Raw genomic sequence first — 19791 nt, 5'->3', positions numbered from 1 at the left:
AACACAAGGTATGGCAATTGAGCCTCTCATGGATCAGCGCCTTTAACCTCAATAGAAATGCTCTTCAATAGGTTAGCGTTTTAGCCACTAGCATTGTTTTTTTTTGCCTCAGTGATCAAGCGAGCAGCAAAAGTCAGCAGTGACATTTCACCTTTCGCTCTAATTAGGCTGTTATGTTGCCTTAACCTGACGCTTGGCCGACACTACTGGGCTGGGCTGTTTGAGGGGGATGGGGTGGGGGAGTTAATGAGGGTAACCCCCCCCAAATCCACCCCATCCTCACCTAACTTTTTCCGACTTCTAACTTGCCAGCACAACTCAATAACGCATGGTCGACTAGCTAAAATGCATGCACACTCCACGCAGATGACCCAGCATGATACTCCCCCCCCCCCCCCCCCCCCCCTCCCTGCCCCACAGCCGATCCCTCCCCGAGCACTATTGTTAACCGCTAACAATGGAGCTCCTCTCCAAAAGAAGAAAGCTTTTGTTCAAGTGAAACACTTTAGTGTCGGCCCAAATTGAAGGGGAGGATGGAGGAGGTGGGGTCGGGAGTGTGTGTGTGTGAAGGGGGGTGTTTGAGTCGAGTCCATAGTGGGATACTAGTGAGGTACTTTTTGGGGAGGGGTTACTGAGTCATTCACAATATTTGGTGGGGAGGGGTCATAATTGTTAATGTTCCGTCACCCCCCTTAACAAGCTTTGATAATGACTTTAATAATGATCAAATAAGCAAGCTCTTTTCCCGGCTCGTTGCCGCTTAATACACACTTAATTAAATTAAAAACTGCGCGATAGCACAATCTGATGCTAGCTCATTTGTTACCCGGAATTATATACAATACCTGTTTTGATAACGTTGCACAGTGAGGGGAAAAATGTTCCCGACATGAGTTTGTCCACAATTGGTTACCGACCAGTGCATTCTATTTTATTTTTGTGTGGGGGGGGGAACATAGTTGGCACTGTTCTATCATCACTAATTATCCTTTGATAATGATAAAATAAGCAATTAGATAATTCCTCAAGTTTTTTTCCCCCCCCTTGATCTCTTCACAGCTCGTTAGCTTGTGGTACCCGCTTGTTAATTAAATCAAAAACTGTGATAGTATAATCTGATGCCAGCTCATTTGACACCCCCCCTCCACCCGCCATCCCGACCCCGAGCGCTGTTTTTACGCAGTTATCCTACGCCGCAATCTTGATAGCGGCGGATGGCTAGATGATGGGCTAGTATCACACGTTCTCGCCATTAAGCTCTCTGTTGTCTCTTGGATGACTAATTAGCATTTATGAACGTCCTTAAGGCCTGATACAAGTGCTAGTTAAACACAAGGCTAACAGGTGTGTGTATGTGTGTGTGTGTGCGCATGTCCAGGGATTAAGCCTCCGTTAATTAGTGTAAATGTATTATTTTATCATTTGCATACTTGAGCGTTTGGTGAGAGTCCAGAGCTACTTGTCAGCTAAAGATAAAAGAAAAGTCCATCGTGCAACATTTTAGTTTCGCATATTTATTTTGTTCCGACGCTCATTTGAATATGCGTAAATCCACGCAGTTGTCAAATGAATGTTTTAAGCCCCTCGACTGTGACAGTTTATTGATACTGGGACTTTTTGTTCTCTTATGCGCATTTTTGTTGGGTGTTGTCGAGAGAAGAATTTTGTGGGGTTTTATTCAAAAATTGATTGATTTGAAAATAAATACAGAGCTGATATCATCATCACTGATTACAATCCGAAAATAGCAAATTCTTTATTTTTCTGTTTTGTTTGTTGTGTTTTTATACCAACTGTCATGCTCCATTTCTGACTAAAATATGATAATATTATAACAACCCTGGACCAATTCAATAATGATCAACAATTAGCACATTTTTAACACCGTGTTTTTTCCAATCGAAATCTTATCAGCTCATTTTTATTCTCGAGCCTTTCTATAATGCAAAAAATTCTTCCACCAACAATCAAAATGTTACACTATTTGTATCAAACAAAACAAAAAAAACCTTGAATGCTACAAAGTAAAAGCGCTATGTCATCAAGATTCACTGAGGGGAAACATCCCAAAATCATCCACCTGTATTTCTAAAACAAACTCAACCACCTGCACTTTGACCCAGATCATGACCTCCTTGGCTGCGGTAATAAAAGCGCCAGCGAAAGTGCGGCTTAAATCCCATAAAAGCAACCAATCGTCATTTTTGATCCCGTTTGACAGCGACGCGCGGCCCGTTAATGTGCGCCAGTTAACCTAATCCGTCATTTATTTGGACGTCACCCAAATACTGTATCAGTCAATATTGGGCTCTTAGCCTGCAACCCCCCCCCCTGCCGTCGCCGGCCCACCCTTTGCTGAAAAACGGGCCTGCTAAAACACGGGTCTCTTTATCAGCGGCGCTGTTAGCTAACCCCTAAAGCTCTTGTATAAATAAGATTAGTGTTGCGTTTGAACGGCGGGAAATAAGAGGTGTAATATCTGATGGTTTTATGCGCAGTATTACTGTTATCCCCGCTTAGTCGCCTTGATACGCTCCTCTCTCTCTCTCTCTCGCTCTCTTTTCACGTTTTTTCATTGTTTTCTTCCCTTTCTCTCGTTCTCTCCCGCCATCCAGATGGCTTTACGAGGCGCTAAGCTGGAATAAAGCGACCCGCGTTGAAATGTTCATATTGTCCTGTTGGCTATGTCACGCAATATTGCTTCCCTGCCGAGCGAGCGAACGACCGAGCACACATGCGCTTTGTGAAAACACGTTTTAGCACCGAGGGCGATTAAAGGTCCATATCAGATATCTTAGAGTAAATTTCATATTTGCGTTTTTTAATTTCGTTCCACAGAAGGTGGAAAAAGTTTTGAAATGGTAACGATAAAAGCACTCACTGTATTGTGACATCATCGTTCAACCAGTCCCTTTGACTATTATCAATTAGTGAAACTGGTTGGCGTCTAATTGAGGGGCGTGCTCTCCGCCACCCCGGCTCCTTTGAGCTTCTATTGAGGCCATTTTGTTGTCGTCCATTTTCGCATTTCCTCCCTAACTGGTTGCCGCAGAGGGCAGACGCCGCTCTGTAATTACCCAATCTGTTCCAATTCATACGCTTCCATTTTCTCTCGTTGCCATCCGCTCCCCCCCTCCTCCCATCCTTTCCCCTTTGCGCCTCATCTCTTGTGGCAAGCGGCAGCCCTCTTCCTCCTCCTCTCCGTCGTCTTCCTCCTCCTCGTCCTCTCGCCCCTGTGGGGGCACAAAAGCCGGCCCTCCAATATGGGGGTATTAGGGCAGAGTGCAGGCCCAGCTGGACGCTGCCTGGAGCAGCTGAGGGTTATCCGCGGCGAGCTCCGAGTCGCCACGGTGCGGCCGTGTGATGTCGCTGATGCGGAAAGGCTCTCCTCAACATGCCGCAGCCTTTGATGGGCCCCGGGGCCCCGCGTCCAGCCCGACAGCCCCTCTGTGGGGGCCCGGATGTGATTCACTCTCACCCCAAGTCACTTTGGCGAGGTTTTGATTGTCTTCCCCCTTTGTTGGGAACTTCCATAATGGCTTTTTTCTTTTCTTTCCTAATGTGTTACTCTATGCCAGTAAATTGAGGATGTTAACTAAATGCAAAATAAATGAATAAAATATATAATAAAATAAGAAATAAAAATAATAAGAAATAAAATAAAAAACAAATAAATAATGAAAACCTAAATAATGATTCTGTTAATTAACTCCTTGAATACAAACGATGGAGCAACATGTAGACAGATACTCAGGCATGTGTTCTTCATCCTCTGCAAAAAATTATTAGTTGAAACTCCACCCGCCTCCTACATGTGACAGATAACATCCCGCCGCAGTTCAAAACCACACAAGCAGGCTGATTTCAAAGTTTTCCTCAGGAAAAAGCCACATTTCATCCAGGCTTCTGATGTTGGCCTTCAAACATCTGCTTTTTCCATTTCATCTGTTTCCTCCTCCTTTACCATGCCTCCTCCCCAAAAAAGACAAGTATTGTCACCCCGGCCCAGATTCATTTTAGATTAACGTGTCTTTCTCTCTCGCTGTACCTTCAAAGGACCTCCATTACGTGGCAGGCGATAAGGGCGAGCTGGTGCTGGCGGAGGTGGCCAAGAAGAAGGCCCACCAAGTGGCGGAAGCGTGCGACGGCCAGGAAATAATCGCTGTGATTAACCGGAAAGACGCTGAAGGTGACTTCCTCGTTTTTTCCCCCCCTCTTTACATCTTGAAATAAGTCACACACTCTCAAAGGCCTACGTTGTAATTCAAATATTTGCTCCAATATTGGGATAGATTTAAATAGTCTTCAAATGTGGCTTACTTTGTTAAAATGTCAAACATGATCAAAAATATTTAGCAGTGAAGTGTTTTCTAAAAATTTAAAAATTTTAGCATAGATTGCCAGTCCCCTTTTAGTAACTAATTAGTCATTTAGTCCTAAATTCCAGACTAGTCAAATAAGTTTTTAAGCCGTGCTGCTCTTCAGAGCCTCCGGAGAGCTAACATACCAGAGAGGATCAAGACGCGTTCTTGACTACACACTCGCCATTCCTCACCCGCCGCCGTTCTCATTCCGCACGTAAACTTGACGAGCACGTCTGAGGAGTCCTTCGGTGGATGAAAGCGTGTCGCCTGGCGGCGTTTAACTCGGCGGCGTAAGGTCGCACGCCTCCGGCTCGGCGCTGCCCGGCCTCTTAATTGTCTCCTCGATGATTTGTCTGCTTCACCTGCAGCTCGGACTAGCCTTGATCTAAAATACGGCATCGGGGAAACCAGGCGGAGGAAGCAAAAAAGTTGAGCTTTTAAGGCCAAAAGTATTGGGACACCACTTTTTAAACAATTACCCCCACAAATTTATTTGGTTTTTAGGAACCTGCATCTGAAACTCAAGACTCACCAGCCATCTTGAGTCTGCGTCTTGGATCCGAAGGATGTTTTTTTTTTTTTCTTATGTTCACGCGCGTTCTTTTGTAAAGCGTGCACTCAAAACGCACAATGGCGGAATGGCGGCGCAGCTTAGCTTAGCGACGGCGGCCCTTTCAGAAAAGGCTGCCGGCTGACAAGTGTAGCGATGGGCACAGATACGCCATTGTGAGCCGCACCAGAAGTGGGAGGCGAAGCTTTCTCTCTTTCACGCTATCGCTTTTTCTTCTGGGTCGCTTTTTTTTTTTTTTTTTTTTTTTTTGCCAAGAGCGCGAGCCAAGTGGCTTTGACGCAGCTCCTGCGTGTGAAGTTGCCACGCGGCCGCCGGGCCTCCGCGCTGGCGTCGGGACAAGAAGAGCTTTATCTGGAGATCCACGTCGACTCTGTCGAAAAGCCTGTTAGCTCCGGCGTGAACCCAAAGAACAGCTGTTAGTTTCACACTTTGGCATTCCCACTTGCTGTTTTTGCACAACCTCCGCTGAGTTGTTGTCGCGGCGTGAAATTTAAAAAAAAAAAAAAAAAAAGGGACACTTGAATGTATATGTTAACACATGTCATGCTAATTGTTGTAATTAATGAAAACACTTGTCAGGTTTTGTTGTGTTAACACTTGTCATGAAATCACACAAAAAATCTGAAAGGCAGAAAATACCTTTCTTTTTTTTAGATGCTGCGAGAGAGAGGAACGGCGTGAATGCGTACAAGGTCAAAGTTCAACCAGACCATCGCACTCAAACGCTCCCAAAACAACATTGTGAGTTACACGTCTGTCCATTGTATCATACAAAACACTTCTATATCGTATTGTAGTCTCACATATTGGGCTACTTTATTTTATTTGTTAGCACAAAATAACAGAGCCTCCTCCCGGGCTGCTTTTTTTTTTTTTTTTCCCCGCTTCATTATTGCGCGCATTACGATGCGTGTGAAAGCAAACGTCGTCGTGGTTCGTCCCCGGTGACGTTTGAAATGTCAAAGCCGTATCGGTTCTGGCTCGTCCACGGCAGCGCTTTCAAAGCGCCACCGCTGATGCTTTAATACAATGAAGTGTGTGACTAAACACGCAACTATGAGCATCCGCGCTGGAGTGTTTATATGGGATTTGTGTTCTTTGCGTCCTCCCGAGACGTTTCGCGGCTCTTTGACTGATGACTCCGTCCGCCCGGCCTTGCTCTAAGCTTGTCCAAAATCCCTTCCTATCGGCCAATTTAGGTCCAGAGCGGCAGAGATGCTAAGCTCTTTTTTTTTTTTTCTTTCATAAAGACTCTTTAAAGGAAGCATGTTGGCAACACGCTGCCCCCGAGTTTGCCTGCTGACTGAGGCCAAGAAAAGCTCATCCCAAAGAGAGAGACACTCAAAAAGCCAATGCCTTAATAAAAAATAAAAAAAACTTGTATATCAAGCGCCTCCTGTTGTAGCATTCCGCCATTGTAATCATTTCTCAGATTCACTTTCTTTGTTTCTCATGCAAAGCAAGCGACAGCTTAGCTGTTGGAGCGTTTGGCACAATGGCAATCGGGAGGGGGCTCTCCGCTACCCCCCCCCCCGAATCCTAAAATCCACATCCGTGCCGAATGAGACTGAGCAGCAAATCTGGGATCCAGCCCAAGGTTTCTTTGAAGCCCGCCGGCCTCTGTCGCTCTCAGCCACATTTGCGCTTCAGCTTGTTTTTGTTTCTGCTGTCACCTTAACGTCAATTTCTCATTTTAATCAGCAATTAGAAAACAGAGTTCGTATATTTAACCAGCACAGACAATAATTCGCTCCTTCAACCATAGTCCAGCTACCAAAATCCAAAGACCACAATCATGACCCAATAGACCCTAGACCATAAACCATAGTCCACAAAAGCGATGTATTGTTTTGACAACATGTGACTTTATGAACTTGGATTGTTTGTTTTTGTTCGGCGTTGACAGAAAAACCAGTCAAGGGACAAACTCCGTCGCCAGGATACCGATACCGGCGTGCTTATGCATGCGTGTGTGTCTGCCTGTCACACACCACTATCTGTGTGTTGTGTCTCTCACACACACACACACACATACATGCCTTATCTCAGGCTGCAGCTTAACCTTTGCAGGTGAAAGAGTCGCAGGAATATAAATAAGAATAAACAGGAACGGCGGGCTAACCTGACGAGCCGTGGCCTCACTTTGCAGAAAGTTGCTGTCAGGTCACTTCAGATGCGCCTCACGTGTGTTTATTGTCCTTTAAAACATGTGACCACAACTTAGTTAAAGAGCATATCGGACATTTGCATTTCAAACTAAAAAATGAAACAAATTAAAAGTAAAATGCAGTGCTTTGGAGACACAAAGTGGGTTTTACCGCACGACAAGCATTTTTTTTTTTTGTCTATCAAATGATTCCAATTTTCAGACTGTTGGGAAATTGTCACGCTTCTGTTTGATAATCCAGACTGAAGGCTAATGGAGGCGATTTTTGCGTCACATTGTTTTAAACGTCTGCGGAAGGGTTTTAATGTCAATCACAAGCTTATTAATGCAAAACGCTCACGGGCGCACAGATCACCATGAGTGACAACAAGTTAAACACCAGCAAGGGCGGAATCGTCAATGAGTACACCGCCAGGTCTGCTCACACATCTCTCGTGTGTGTGTGTGTGTGCGCGTTTTCATGATTCTCTTGCCTTTCTTTGGCAGGAAGCAAGGACGATGAACGAGAGGTTCCGAAGCTCTCTTCCAAATGAACTTTGAGAAAAAGGTAAATATCCAAAGTAAGTGAGGAGAAGGGGCGGGAAAATCGAGATGTTTCAAATCAGATGCTCTCAGATGCGAGTAGCTACTTAGCGTCGAGTCTCGTCGAGTGTCATACTGGCTTGTGGAGAAGATGTGCATCTATCAAACGCCTCACCATTGCTAGAGAACAGCAAGTTGTCCCAAAAAGTACCTTACAGTTGGCCTTCCAAAGTTCAAAGTTTAAATTTAGTTCAGGTCAAAGGTTCACCCTGAAATATGACTTAAATAATAAAAAAAGTGTAAACGAGATATTAAAAGAAGTCAATTTTTCACATTAGGACGCATTAATCACGCGATTCAAAATATTTCCCTTACTGATCTTGAATGTTGCTCAAGGTGTGTGTGTGCGTACGCATGTGTGTGTGTGTGTGAGAGAGAGAGATTAGGGCCGGCAGTTTTATTCATGAACAGGAGCCGAGCGGCGACGTTAAAGCGTGGCACCTTTCCTGAGCATCCGCCATGCCGGTGTCAGAGCTGTCGACGTGGCGCGCTCGCCTGCCTAATCTGACAGCGCCTAATCCCCGACTGTATCCTAATCTATTTACTTTGCATTCTAAGAGGATTTACATCCCCCCCAAAAAAGCATATACAAGGAGCCGCGGTTGGAAATGGACAGAAGATCAGCAAGGACGCTTTTCTGTTTCTGTTGTTTGTTTGTTTCGTGGCAAAAAAGGGAAAAATCGCGCTACGTTTTCCGCCGAGTCAATCCGCCGCGTGAAAGGAATTCCATTTTGGTGACTGATACTAATACTTCTCTTATGTACGCATCCAGTGCACGCCGTGTTTGGCCTGTCACGATGCCTTCACACACCGTCGTGTCCTGATTGTTTGACCTGACAGCTGCAAAAATTGCTTAACAGCCTTAGCTTCTCTCTGCGGAGACCACACGCCGCAGACATTGTGACATTCCAAAGGGAGAAAAAAAAAGTCTCTGCACCCACTTTAACTGCAATAAATGTATTTTTAAAAGTACAACCTGACGGTTTAGTAACTGATTTTTTTGGGGGGGGGTCTTAAGTTACGAGCAACAATTTCAGTGGAGTGTCCTAACTGTGGGGGTAGCCAATTTCGCAACAAGCAGCAGTTTTATAACCTTTTCTTACAAATGCTAATACACAATCCGAAGCTAACGAAACTACCATCGATCTTATGATCATAAAATAAAAAATACAGTAGAGAATACAACAGTACATGCATATATTCTTTATCCTCTGCAGAAAAAAACTAATAGTCCCGCCTAGTTTAGATCAATTTCAAGCGTTTGTATGTGTATTTTACTGCCCCCTGGTGGCCGAGGTGAACACACCAGAATGAGTAGCACGATGCCCATTGAGTGATTACGATGCCGACTGTTTAATTCTTTACATGCTATTAAATGATGTTACCGTCTGAGGGTCGCATTAACGGGGTCCATCAGTGCTATTAACACACTCGTGTTTGCTAATGAAGGCAGCCTGCAGCGTTTGGTCACATGGTGGGATTTATCAGCGCTAATGATGGCCCCTCCGCCCTCAGGGCTGCTTCATGTCTGTGGATGCTCTGTGTCATTATGTACTTCATTGTGTCATTGCACGCATTATGCTCTTTGGATGGTTTGGAGAAATATCTTTGCTATGTATTGATTGAAATTAGAAAAGTAGTTTGTCATTTAAAATATGGGCAACATAGTCATATTTTGTTTTCAGGCTCGGGTGACAAAGTGTCCATTTTGTGTTTGTTGTTTGTTTTTGTTTTTTTGTACATCACTGAATTGTATTGTGTCTCCGTGTCTGTCAAAAAGGAAGCATGTCATACATGTGAGACTGACATCTGGAGATGAGCTCGTCCACCAACAGGAAGATCTTCTTGACACCCCCAGGCCAACCAGACTCCAAAGCTTCCCTCCCCAGGGTGGGAACAAGTCGCAACAGCGTCCTAAGAGATGATTATAGTAACAATTCCCAACATGCAAGTGAAGGAAAAAACTTATTCTTGCTGGCCAATGGTTCCATTTAACCAAAAAAAACATTTTTAGGTCGATAAAATAATGTCATCATTTGATCAGACCAATCAATTATTTTAAAAAATGGCAGCACCTCTTTCAGTTTATCAATGACTACGTAATCATTGATATGCCGCCATTTGCCCATCTTCTTTCTTTCTTGAGGATTTGAGTACTTACAGCACGGTGAAAGAGCTTGAGGCCACCATTAGAAGTGTTGTTCGTGACCATATCTAATTACTCAGCAGTCACTTAGTGAAGCGCAGACCTCCCCCAAGGCTTGACTGTTATCAGGCTCCCTCCTCGTTCTTCAGCAGACGGGTGGTACCATTCTTTACTTGGGGGGGGGGGGGGGGTGCTTCCATTGGTGTTTGATTCCATCAAACTGAGGAAAAAAAACTTCCTGTATTGGCACCTTTATCCAAATCTACATTAATATTATATTGACAATTCGTTTTATTTTGGATTATTTGATGTTTGTATTGTATTGTTTATCATTTTCGCAATGATTTCTACACAACACAAAGCAAAATGTAAGACTTTGATAGTTTGACCAAAAAAGGGGCAGCTAACGTAAAAAGGACAAGCCTGTCTAGTATAAGTAGATCTGTGTGTGGAGTATCAACAGGGTTGGTGTTTCCCGAACACAGATTTTCTATTTAGACTTTTTTTTTTTTTTAACATGTTATGATTTGTGAAAAGCTCATCAGGGTGGCAACACGATAGCTTTCAGTGAATATTGTATTACCTGACCTCGCAATGATGCAATTAACTAACCTGACATTAAGTTAATATAAAGTAAGAGCAGTATTCTTTTCAGTGTTTTATATAGTTCATTTAAGATTTTGTAAAAAAAATAAAATAAAAAACAATGGAATGTGATACACCTGCATTAAAAATGTTTGTCTTTCTTACCGATTTTGTTAGACTGCCTCACATGTGCAATTACATTGTTAATAGAATTGCCACTCTGTGTGTGGCACTTTACACTTTCAGTTAAGCTTTGACCATGATTTTTCCCTAATGAAGTGGCCTGTGATTAGGTACACCTCATGGACACTTCAATAGGTGCACTACACGAGGTAAAAAAAATAAATGAATGAAAAATGATCTATTAGCATATGTGTCCATTTATACAAAGGGAGGGTCCAATTCTAAAAGCACGTTTAGGTATGTACTCGCACCTGGGATCGAACCAAGTTCTTACCGAGCAAGAGCCCGTGTCACTAACCAGTCAACTATTTCGACCCATCAGACTTTGCCCGTCTGCACTCTTTTGTACTAGTCATGTGCATTCCAGTTAAGAACTGCAGCTTTAGAATTGGTTCGCTCAAAAGATTTGTTCAAAATAATCGTTCACCGAATCGTTCGCTACACTTTATTTTTATTTTTTTTTACCTAGTACCTAATAACAGGCCACTTTATTATTTATTGAAAATGGTGGTGTACCTAATGGAGTGTCCATGTGATTCCCTCGTTAAGCGCACCTGCGTGAAAAGTTTTTGGTCACTTTCACGTTCCGCAGGAGCTAAAACTTTTCACGCAGGTGCACTTAACGAGGGAATCAAAAGGACACTCCATTAGGTACACCGCCATTTTCAAGTGTACCTAATAACAGGCCACTTTATTAGGGAAATATGGTCAAAGGTCACAGGTGTCAAGCTCTAGTCCTTGGTGCTGCATTCCAACATGTTTTCCAAGATAATAAAGTGGCCACTTTATATTTTCATTTGGCGTTAACCACTCGACCAGAGCCTGCTCGGAAACCAAAGGAGATTTGGTCATATTGATAGGGTATCCTCCATCCAAACATGTTCGGTGTTGAAAGTTTCAACGGATAGTCCGAAGCAACCCTTTCCACAGTAGTCACCATGACAGGCGACCACCTGGTGGCGTCAGTGTGCCGAGCGCCGTTGGACGATCAGGAGAAGAAGATTTGAATCGACGGATGTGACGTCAGGGCTTTAGGTCAATTGAAGACAGGTGTGCTCGCTCAAGGGGAGTTATCATATGCAGGTGCCACCGAGCGCGGGCCGGTGGAGGCGGCGGACGGTTTCTCAGGTAAGCGAGCATGCTAGCAAATGTTTGTCGTCTCCTGCCGTTTCTCACGACGGCACGCTTTGTTGCTTTTTCTCACAAGCCTTTTTTTTTTTTTTTTAATTTATTTTGTTTGTCGCTGGATTGTCGTACTCTCGTGACTCGGCAACGTCACGTCCACCGCGACGGTGGGCCTGGAGGTAAATTGTAGGCCGCAGGCCATTTAGCCCGTGAGCAAATGTTTGCAGTTTCTTACGCTGCCATTTATTATTTCTTGCAGGATTTTCGCTGTCTAGGGAGTGCTTGAGGTTTCGGCACGGCACGACACGGCACGCCACAATCCACTTTGCGTCGCGTCGCGTCGTTGCGCGTTTTGATGGTATTTTAAATGTCTTTCGCGGTTGTTGTTTTTTCATGCTGGCCAGCATTTTTTTCATTCGTCTGTCTGTAGACGGTTCGTAAATGACGTTGCCGATAAGCGCGTGTTTATCTGACTATAGGAAATGTTAGTTTGACTCTAGTCAACTTAACCATTTTTTTTATTATTTTATATGATGCGTGTGCCATTTCCGTGTCATGCAAACTGCTGGTGAATGCAACGTATATGTTACGTCGTGTCCAAATCGGACCAAATCCATTCAAAGATGGCGCCCGCCCGCTCTCGTTCCGTTACGCAACAAACATTTGCCCGGGTTATTTTCTCCCGTCTTGGACGCAGCCAACCTGGATCATCTGTCCAATGTGAGGGGAGTTGATGAATGATGAAATTAAAATATGAATTATAATCCTGAATAATTATCATAATTTACTACTATGTGATGATTATATATTTTTTCAAATGTAAAACTCTACTTAGAATGTATCAAATTCAAATATGAACTATAATTTTGATCAATTATCATAACTTACTACAATATAATATTTTCTTCAAATGTAAAACTCCTAGTATGTATAATTGTTGGTAAAAAATCATGCCATTGGCACTCGACTCTATTTTTGTTGCAATCATTTGCTTGTCTTTTCTAGCACTAAAAACTGCCGCCCAGCCAGCATCCTTCTATACAAAGCAAGCAGGAGGCTCTTGAAGGAGCCCTTTCAGTGATGTTGAGGACACTGAGGAAGAGTAGTCCTAAATCAGGTGAAAACCTGTTTTTGTCAAGTTTCAACTTCCCAACACACAATGGTTGTCGAGTTTTAGCTTCCCAGCACACAATTAATGGCTGTCTGTGTTTTTGTAGGCTGCAAGAGGAGCCGAATGGGATAATTCCATATGAAAAGGCACAATGGCCTATCCAAAGGAGCAATGGCCTATCCAAAGGAGCGATGGCCTATCCAAAGGAGCAATGGCCTATCCAAAGGAGCAATGGCCTATCCAAAGGAGCAATGGCCTATCCAAAGGAGCAATGGCCTATCCAAAGGAGCAATGGCCTATCCAAAGGAGCCATGGCCTATCCAAAGGAGCAATGGCCTATCCAAAGGAGCAATGGCCTATCCAAAGCAGCCATGGCCTATCCAAAGGAGCCATGGCCTATCCAAAGGAGCCATGGCCATATGCAAAGGAGCAATGGCCATATGCAAAGGAGCAAAGGAGCAATGGCCATATGCAAAGGAGCAATGGCCATATGCAAAGGAGCAAAGGAGCAATGGCCATATGCAAAGGAGCAATGGCCATATCAAGTCAAGAATCAAGCATCGCGCTGCAAAAGTCGACGTGTGCGGATCATGTGCCCAGGAGGGGGCAGTGTGGTTGCCTTTGGTTATGGGTGCACGACGGAAAGGTTGCAGGTGTGGACAGTGTTTAGGGCTCTGATGGTTGGTCTTGCTTTCGAGGTGCGCTGTGGTTGTGGCTGGTCTGGATCCAGCGTTGTCTTGTGCTTGGTTGCCATTGACGGCCCACTTGGGGGAAGACGTGGTTCCGTGGATGGACACAAAACTGAACTTTGACGTGGAGCTGAATGTCCAATTTTGCCATACGACTTGTACCATTGTGTATCTTTTTCTAACCTGCCACTGTCGTACTTGCTGCGTTCTTTGTTCTTTCCCCTCGGTGTAGGGTGGCGTCGGAGCGAGCCGATCCCGAATGTCCAATTTTGCAATTTGACTTGTGACATTTTCTTTTTCTAACCTACCACTGTTGCACTTCCTCTAACCCTAACCTACCACTGTGGTACTTGCGTTCTTTGTTCTCCCCTAGGTGTTGGAGCGAGACAGTCACATTTTGTGTCTTTTTCTAACCTACCACTGTCGTGCTTGATCTAAGCCTAATGTACCACTGTGCGTCCTTTGTTCTCTAGGTTTAGGGCGGCGTTGGAGCGAGCCCGTCCACGAGGAAGACATAATGATGCGAGCAGCGCTCAACTCATTGCATGTTCTGCCTTTTGCAGGCCGGACGCAAAAGGGGGGGAGCGCACGGCCCGATCCGACCCGGCGACGGTAACCAAGAGTGGCTAGCCGCTGTGATCAAGTAAGCAAGTGACCTACAACTTGGGGTGCTCTTTGAGTGTCTAACTTTTGTTTCTGTTTCTGCAGATGGCGACCGGGACGCGACAGCATCTGATCAGAGATGGACGGACCACTGTGGCATCACTCTGAAGTAGCAGAGTTGTGAGGGAGACCCGCTTCCCTGGAGGCGTCGACCTGCGTAGCTTCAACATGTGAAATGGATTTTTTTTTTTCTAATTCACACCAGCGGTGTCCAAATGTCTGTTTGAGGGCTGCATACTGAAACAAATTGAGCATTCTTTGACACAAATTCATTAAATCAATCACGAAATGTTGCCATTGATATTTAGCGCTACAAAGCAGTGTTGTGTTCATTTGTGTGGCGTGTTGATCAAGTTGGCCCGAGGCTGCCATTTGGACACCAATGGTGACGTGTGTGTAGGGCTGCACGTGTATTGGAAAACTGCCATATGGTGGTCTAGGTTATTGACATGCACTTTAAGACAGCAAAAAATTTTTTTTTCATGTCTCAAATGAAACATGTTTCCTTGCCTAACTATTTGTAATGAGTTAAGACGATAAGTCATTGATGTAAGTTAGTTAACTAATCTAACTGATCTCATTGCGATCAAATAGTTAACCTCCATCCAAGAATTGTCCACAACTTGCCTCAATGCAGTGGTCTGGCCCAATACTGCCATAATCATTGATTTTCCAAAATGTTGTGCAGCCCTCATTGAGTGCCAAACGCGCAGCGACGGCAAGCGCAAGCGACCGCGCAGCGACGGTAAGCGCAAGCGACCGCGCAGCGACGGTAAGCGCAAGCGACCGCGCAGCGACGGCAAGCGCAAGCGACCGCGCAGCGACGGCAAGCGCAAGCGACCGCGCAGCGACGGCAAGCGCAAGCGACCGCGCAGCGACGGCAAGCGCAAGCGACCGCGCAGCGACGGCAAGCGCAAGCGACCGCGCAGCGACGGCAAGCGCAAGCGACGGCAAGCGCAAGCGAGACTTTTGTGCTTGTCTTGCAAGGTGGAAGAGACGATGTATGAAACAAAGAGCCGGTGGACGGAGGCCACCAGACCCGCGATTGGTGAGCGGGATGCAAAGGAAGGAATCACCCAAAGAAAGCAGTCGCCAAGTGTTGAAGAGGAGCCTGACGCATGACTGGCCAAGGCTGGCCAGAGGCGGTGACATGGCAATCCAATCTGCAAGCGTAGTGTACACACTTGTTGGGTTTAATTTGATTTCCTTATTTTTCTGCCTTTCAGCTAGCAGCGGATGGGGCGAGCGCCAGCCTGCACCGAGAGGGACTGGGCTGCACCCACAAGACCAGGGAGGGGGCAGGTAATGAGTACGTTGACAGAAGTGAACCGCATGCAACTGAGTGCCGTTTGTCTTTTTGCACTTGTGCGAGGCGAAAGACGAGTCCAACACCGGCCGGAGCAGACCCGGACCTTGGCCCGCGACGAGCGGCCCACACGAGACTGATGGGTGCAGATGCAGCCAGCGTTCCGGGGGAGTATGACTTTGTTTTTTCTTTTGTGCTTTCCCCACCCCTGTCTGTTTGAATAGGGTAACTTGTAGCACGCACGGGCATTTGGGTTGCTGTGACCCTCTAGATACGAATTGGCAAAGTAGAAAGCCCCTGCCTCTCTCCCAACCCCCCCCCCCCCCCTCTCTCTCTCTCGCTCTCTTTCTCCAATGTGCCCGGCAGTACCTGCATGGCCTGGTGCACTCAGGATGGAACGTGGCTATACCTTGCCCTTTGTGGAATACCAGGGTATAATGTCTGCCAGACTGGGTCCCAGTGTCGTCGACGGTGTCGAGGACGAGGAGATTCTCCGTGACGCTCTCCGTGACGTCACGTTTTCCTCTTTTTTTTCCACTCGGGGCCAAGCCAGCTCTACTCAGGGGGAACTGGCCGGTTGCGCTTAAGTGCGCACCAAAGCCTCTTCTCATCTCCTCTCGCTCTCTCCCTCCCTCCCTCCCTTTTTTTAAAGGGGTTAAACATTTCATAACCCGGATCGCTCTAATGCGGGAGGGCCGTATGAGACATGCGCCAGCCCGTGCGTGCCGCTAGTTACCTGATTGAAACTTACCTTAGTCAAGGTTGGGGGGGGTGGGGTGCTAGTGGAATTTTTCCCCTTGCCAAAACCAACACAATATGTCTGCCTTTCAGGATTGCTGGGGCACTGGATCGGACGAGTGCTTGCATAGAGAGGGACTGGACAGGACCGCGGGACCAGAGGGTAATAATAAAAAACTTTATTTGCAGAGCACCTTTCATACAAGAAATGCAGCTCAAAGCACTTTACAACAAAGAAATTATAAGCATTGAATTCTTCATATAGGAACAGACATAAAAAGAAAACAAAAACATTCATGTGTGCATACGCTATTAATAAAGGGAGCTTAAAATAGGAGCAAGCTTTAATACAGGTAATGAGTACGTCCACAGAAGTGAACCGCATGCAACAGAGTGCCGTTTTTCTTTTTGCAGTGGCACGAGGCGGAGGATGAGTCCAAACGTCGAATACCGGCCGGGGGGGGAGCCAACCTTCGCCCGTGATGAGCAACCGACACGAGACGGACGGGTGCGGATGCGGCGAGGGCAAAGCACCCAGCCAGCATTTAAGGAGAGTATGACTGCATTTTTTCTTTTGTCCTTTCTTTCCTAAACCACTTTTTCACTGGGTGTGCACACTGGCTATCTGCATGATGCCTCTTTCTTTCTTTCTCAGCGCTGCGTCATTTTGCAATATTGTTGTTTTACTGTTGTTTTTTTAATCATGAAATGAACTGTTTGTACTGTAATTGTGTGTGTGTACCACTGAACTGCAATTAAACTGTGAACTGAATTCAAGTGGTCCATTTTAAACATTGGCATCGGCAGTCTATCGTGCATACAAACTGGAATCATTTGAGACATTCTCAATGACAAGACAATTGTAAAGTTAGGCTGAAACAAAATTGACTTAAATATGCAGTTTCAGGCTTTTTATTTATTTTTTTAACTACACAAAGAAAAGCTGCATGCATTCTAAATTGTTGACAAAAGCCAAGTAGCCAGACACCCATAGATGCAAACGACAAGTGTACAAACGGTCTCTGTTGCGATCAGTAAGTCATCTTTGGCAACCCTGCTTTAAAATGGCCACCGAAATCAGAATCTTGCAGAATGTTGGTACATTTTTCTGTAAGAGTAAAAGCTGTTATTTGAATCTAGTCAGAGCCAGTTTTTGGTTTGGTTTGAATCGTCATGCATCATGTGGGCATTCTTGTGAATAAAATCAACAGTGGTGTGTTTGCTTCCTGTTGGTGGTCTTGTAAATAAAGTCAACTTTGGTGTCAGTCATCATTCGCCATGTGCCTCAATCGATGGTGCATTGCTTGAATGTGAAACTTCTTGCATGTTTTGTTGCAGGGCTTGGCGTCCCCATTGGGTGTCTGACTACAAAGAAGGCTGCTGCTGTCCAGTCCAGGTTGCTGCTATAGTCAATTGAATTTATAAACCTAGCGTGTAACTTCCAGGACCTTAGCTTTCAATTCAAAGCAGAGTTGCGTAACTACACGGCCAGCCTCAGCACATGTACTGGGTGGTACCACCCAGTTCAGAGTGAAGTAAAGGCCAGGGTGTTTTTCATACCGGCATCCTTATGAAATTGACCAGATCAGAAAGGCTACATGAATTCCAAGTGCTGCCACAGAGTAGCAGCATATTTGCCTCAACCTGTCTGATGCTGGGTCAATGCGATACAACCTAAGAAATGAAGTACTGCCGTTATCTCGCCAGTGTGCATGTGTGTTAAAAGTACAAAACAAACTCATTTGCATGATAGAAGTCTAAACCACATGCTAGATATTTGCCTCAACCTGTCTGATGCGCTATTCAACTGTATGTGATAATTTTTAACAATTTTAATCATTTAAATTTTTAATTACATTACAAATGATAGGCGCCCCAATTAGACAGCTGGGTCAATGTGACCCGTCTTTTGCGGTTTGTTCTGCCCGAAACAACCTAACAAATACACGTAAATACTGCCGCTATCTCGCGAATGTGTGTCTCTAAAATGTACAAAGCAAGCAAATTCATTTGCATAATTAAACTTCCAAACCACATGCTAAAAAATATTCATGTGATGCAGAAAGTTGCCCGCCCATGTGCCTAATCGCTCGGGCATTGATACATTAGCAATGTCATGTCAAGTTTATTGATATAGCCCTAAATCACAAACAGTCTCAAAGGACTTCACATAGACAAAAATTGACAATTATTCTCAAAGCATCCCCTGATCTTAAGCTCCCAATGCTTCTTTCTAGGTCTCCTCATGTCCTCAGCACTGCAAACCTTTGGGCCGGTACACCATATGAAGTAAATGACGGAATATGGTTTTTTTTTTACACCTCCTCTAATGTGTATTAAGCATACCAGATGGTGTTTTAGAACAGCCTAGAATATTAAGTTACAAAAATTTACAAAAATGTTTAAAAAAACTTACTAAAGTTTAAAAAAGTTATTGATTATATATTTGCTCCAAGGAGGGAGTATTGACAAACGTCACCTCCTTCATAGTCTGCGCATTGTTGTGTGCTTCGCAGCGCGGTGTAGACAGCAGCGGGCGCAGGCGGCAGGGGGCGCAGGCGGCGCAGGCAGCAGGGGTGGGGAATCGAACCCTGGATCTCAGGTGTTCGAGCGCAGCGACGGAGCCACTCGCCAAGCGTGGCGAGCTCGGCAGTGACCCCGCTTTCACTTCGAGTCATTCTTATACGTTCAGTATTGCGCTCCGCGCGCGCTGGGTAAGTACAAAAGAGAACTGGCGGCCGCCAGCTGCCAGGTCACGCTGGCCGACAGGTTCGTGACACTGCCTCATGCCCCGTACATCCCTGGTTCGATCCCAGTGGTGGGAACCTTCTCCGGCCCACTTTTGTAAGCGTCTGAATACATGCATATAGGTTGCATGTCGACGCATTTATTTATGTGTAAACGCCCAGTGTGGCCCCGCCTGCAAGTGGGCGGGGCGATGCAGCTGGCCCCGCCCCCATCGAAATGGCCCCGCCCCCTGCCCTACAAAAAGACAGTAGGGTAGGGGGCGGGGCAAAGCGGGGCGAAGCCCCGCCCCCTGCCCTACAAAAAGACAGTAGGGTAGGGGGCGGGGCAAAGCGGGGCGAAGCCCCGCCCCCTGCCCTACAAAAAGACAGTAGGGTAGGGGGCGGGGCAAAGCGGGGCGAAGCCCCGCCCCCTGCCCTACAAAAAGACAGTAGGGTAGGGGGCGGGGCAAAGCGGGGCGAAGCCCCGCCCCCTGCCCTACAAAAAGACAGTAGGGTAGGGGGCGGGGCAAAGCGGGGCGAAGCCCCGCCCCCTGCCCTACAAAAAGACAGTATATATACAGTATATATATATATATATATATATATATATATACAGTATATATATACTGTATATATACTATATATATATATACAGTATATATATATATATACTATATATATATATATATATACAGTATATATATATATATACTATATATATATATATATACAGTATATATATATTATATATACTGTATATATATATATATATATATATACTGTATATATATATATATACAGTATATATATACTGTATATATACTGTATATATATA

General features: G+C 45.2%; 1 protein-coding gene and 1 long non-coding RNA gene across 14 annotated transcripts in view; both read left to right on the top strand.

Moving 5' to 3' along the window:
- wdpcp (WD repeat containing planar cell polarity effector) overlaps positions 1–10547 on the top strand; it is a 50872-nt gene extending 40325 nt beyond the window's left edge. For 4 of the 5 annotated variants that reach the window (XM_088384481.1, XM_088384482.1, XM_088384479.1 and 1 more), the window contains exons 18-21: positions 4057–4189; positions 5590–5676; positions 7589–7649; positions 9465–10547. In XM_088384481.1, the coding sequence (XP_088240607.1) occupies positions 4057–4189; positions 5590–5676; positions 7589–7590 (222 nt within the window). In that variant the 3' untranslated portion in view covers positions 7591–7649; positions 9465–10547. Of the gene's footprint in view, positions 1–4056; positions 4190–5589; positions 5677–7588; positions 7663–9464 lie in introns of all 5 variants that reach the window. The other variant, XM_088384483.1, reaches the window with a different exon arrangement.
- An 882-nt stretch (positions 10548–11429) lies between these two features.
- On the top strand, positions 11430–18277 carry LOC148392903 (uncharacterized). Of its 9 annotated transcripts, none has more exons than XR_015860558.1 (8): positions 11839–11902; positions 11983–12010; positions 12729–12840; positions 12941–14166; positions 14232–15488; positions 15559–16393; positions 16645–16784; positions 17569–18277. It is a non-coding gene; the product is annotated as an uncharacterized LOC148392903 (long non-coding RNA). The 9 variants fall into 9 exon arrangements; XR_015860552.1 differs by lacking the exon at positions 17569–18277 and having other exon boundaries at positions 14232–15331; positions 15413–15488; positions 16645–17499; XR_015860557.1 differs by lacking the exon at positions 17569–18277 and having other exon boundaries at positions 15559–15663; positions 16324–16393; positions 16645–17499.
- The last annotated feature ends 1514 nt before the right edge of the window (positions 18278–19791 follow it).

Source organism: Syngnathus floridae, chromosome 9 (genome assembly GCF_059516105.1).
Source record: "Syngnathus floridae isolate MCC-2025c chromosome 9, RoL_Sflo_1.0, whole genome shotgun sequence".
In the NCBI taxonomy this organism is placed as follows: Eukaryota; Metazoa; Chordata; class Actinopteri; order Syngnathiformes; family Syngnathidae; genus Syngnathus; species Syngnathus floridae.
The sequence above is the reverse complement of the archived record's forward strand: the minus strand, read 5'-3'. Positions and strand labels throughout refer to the sequence as shown.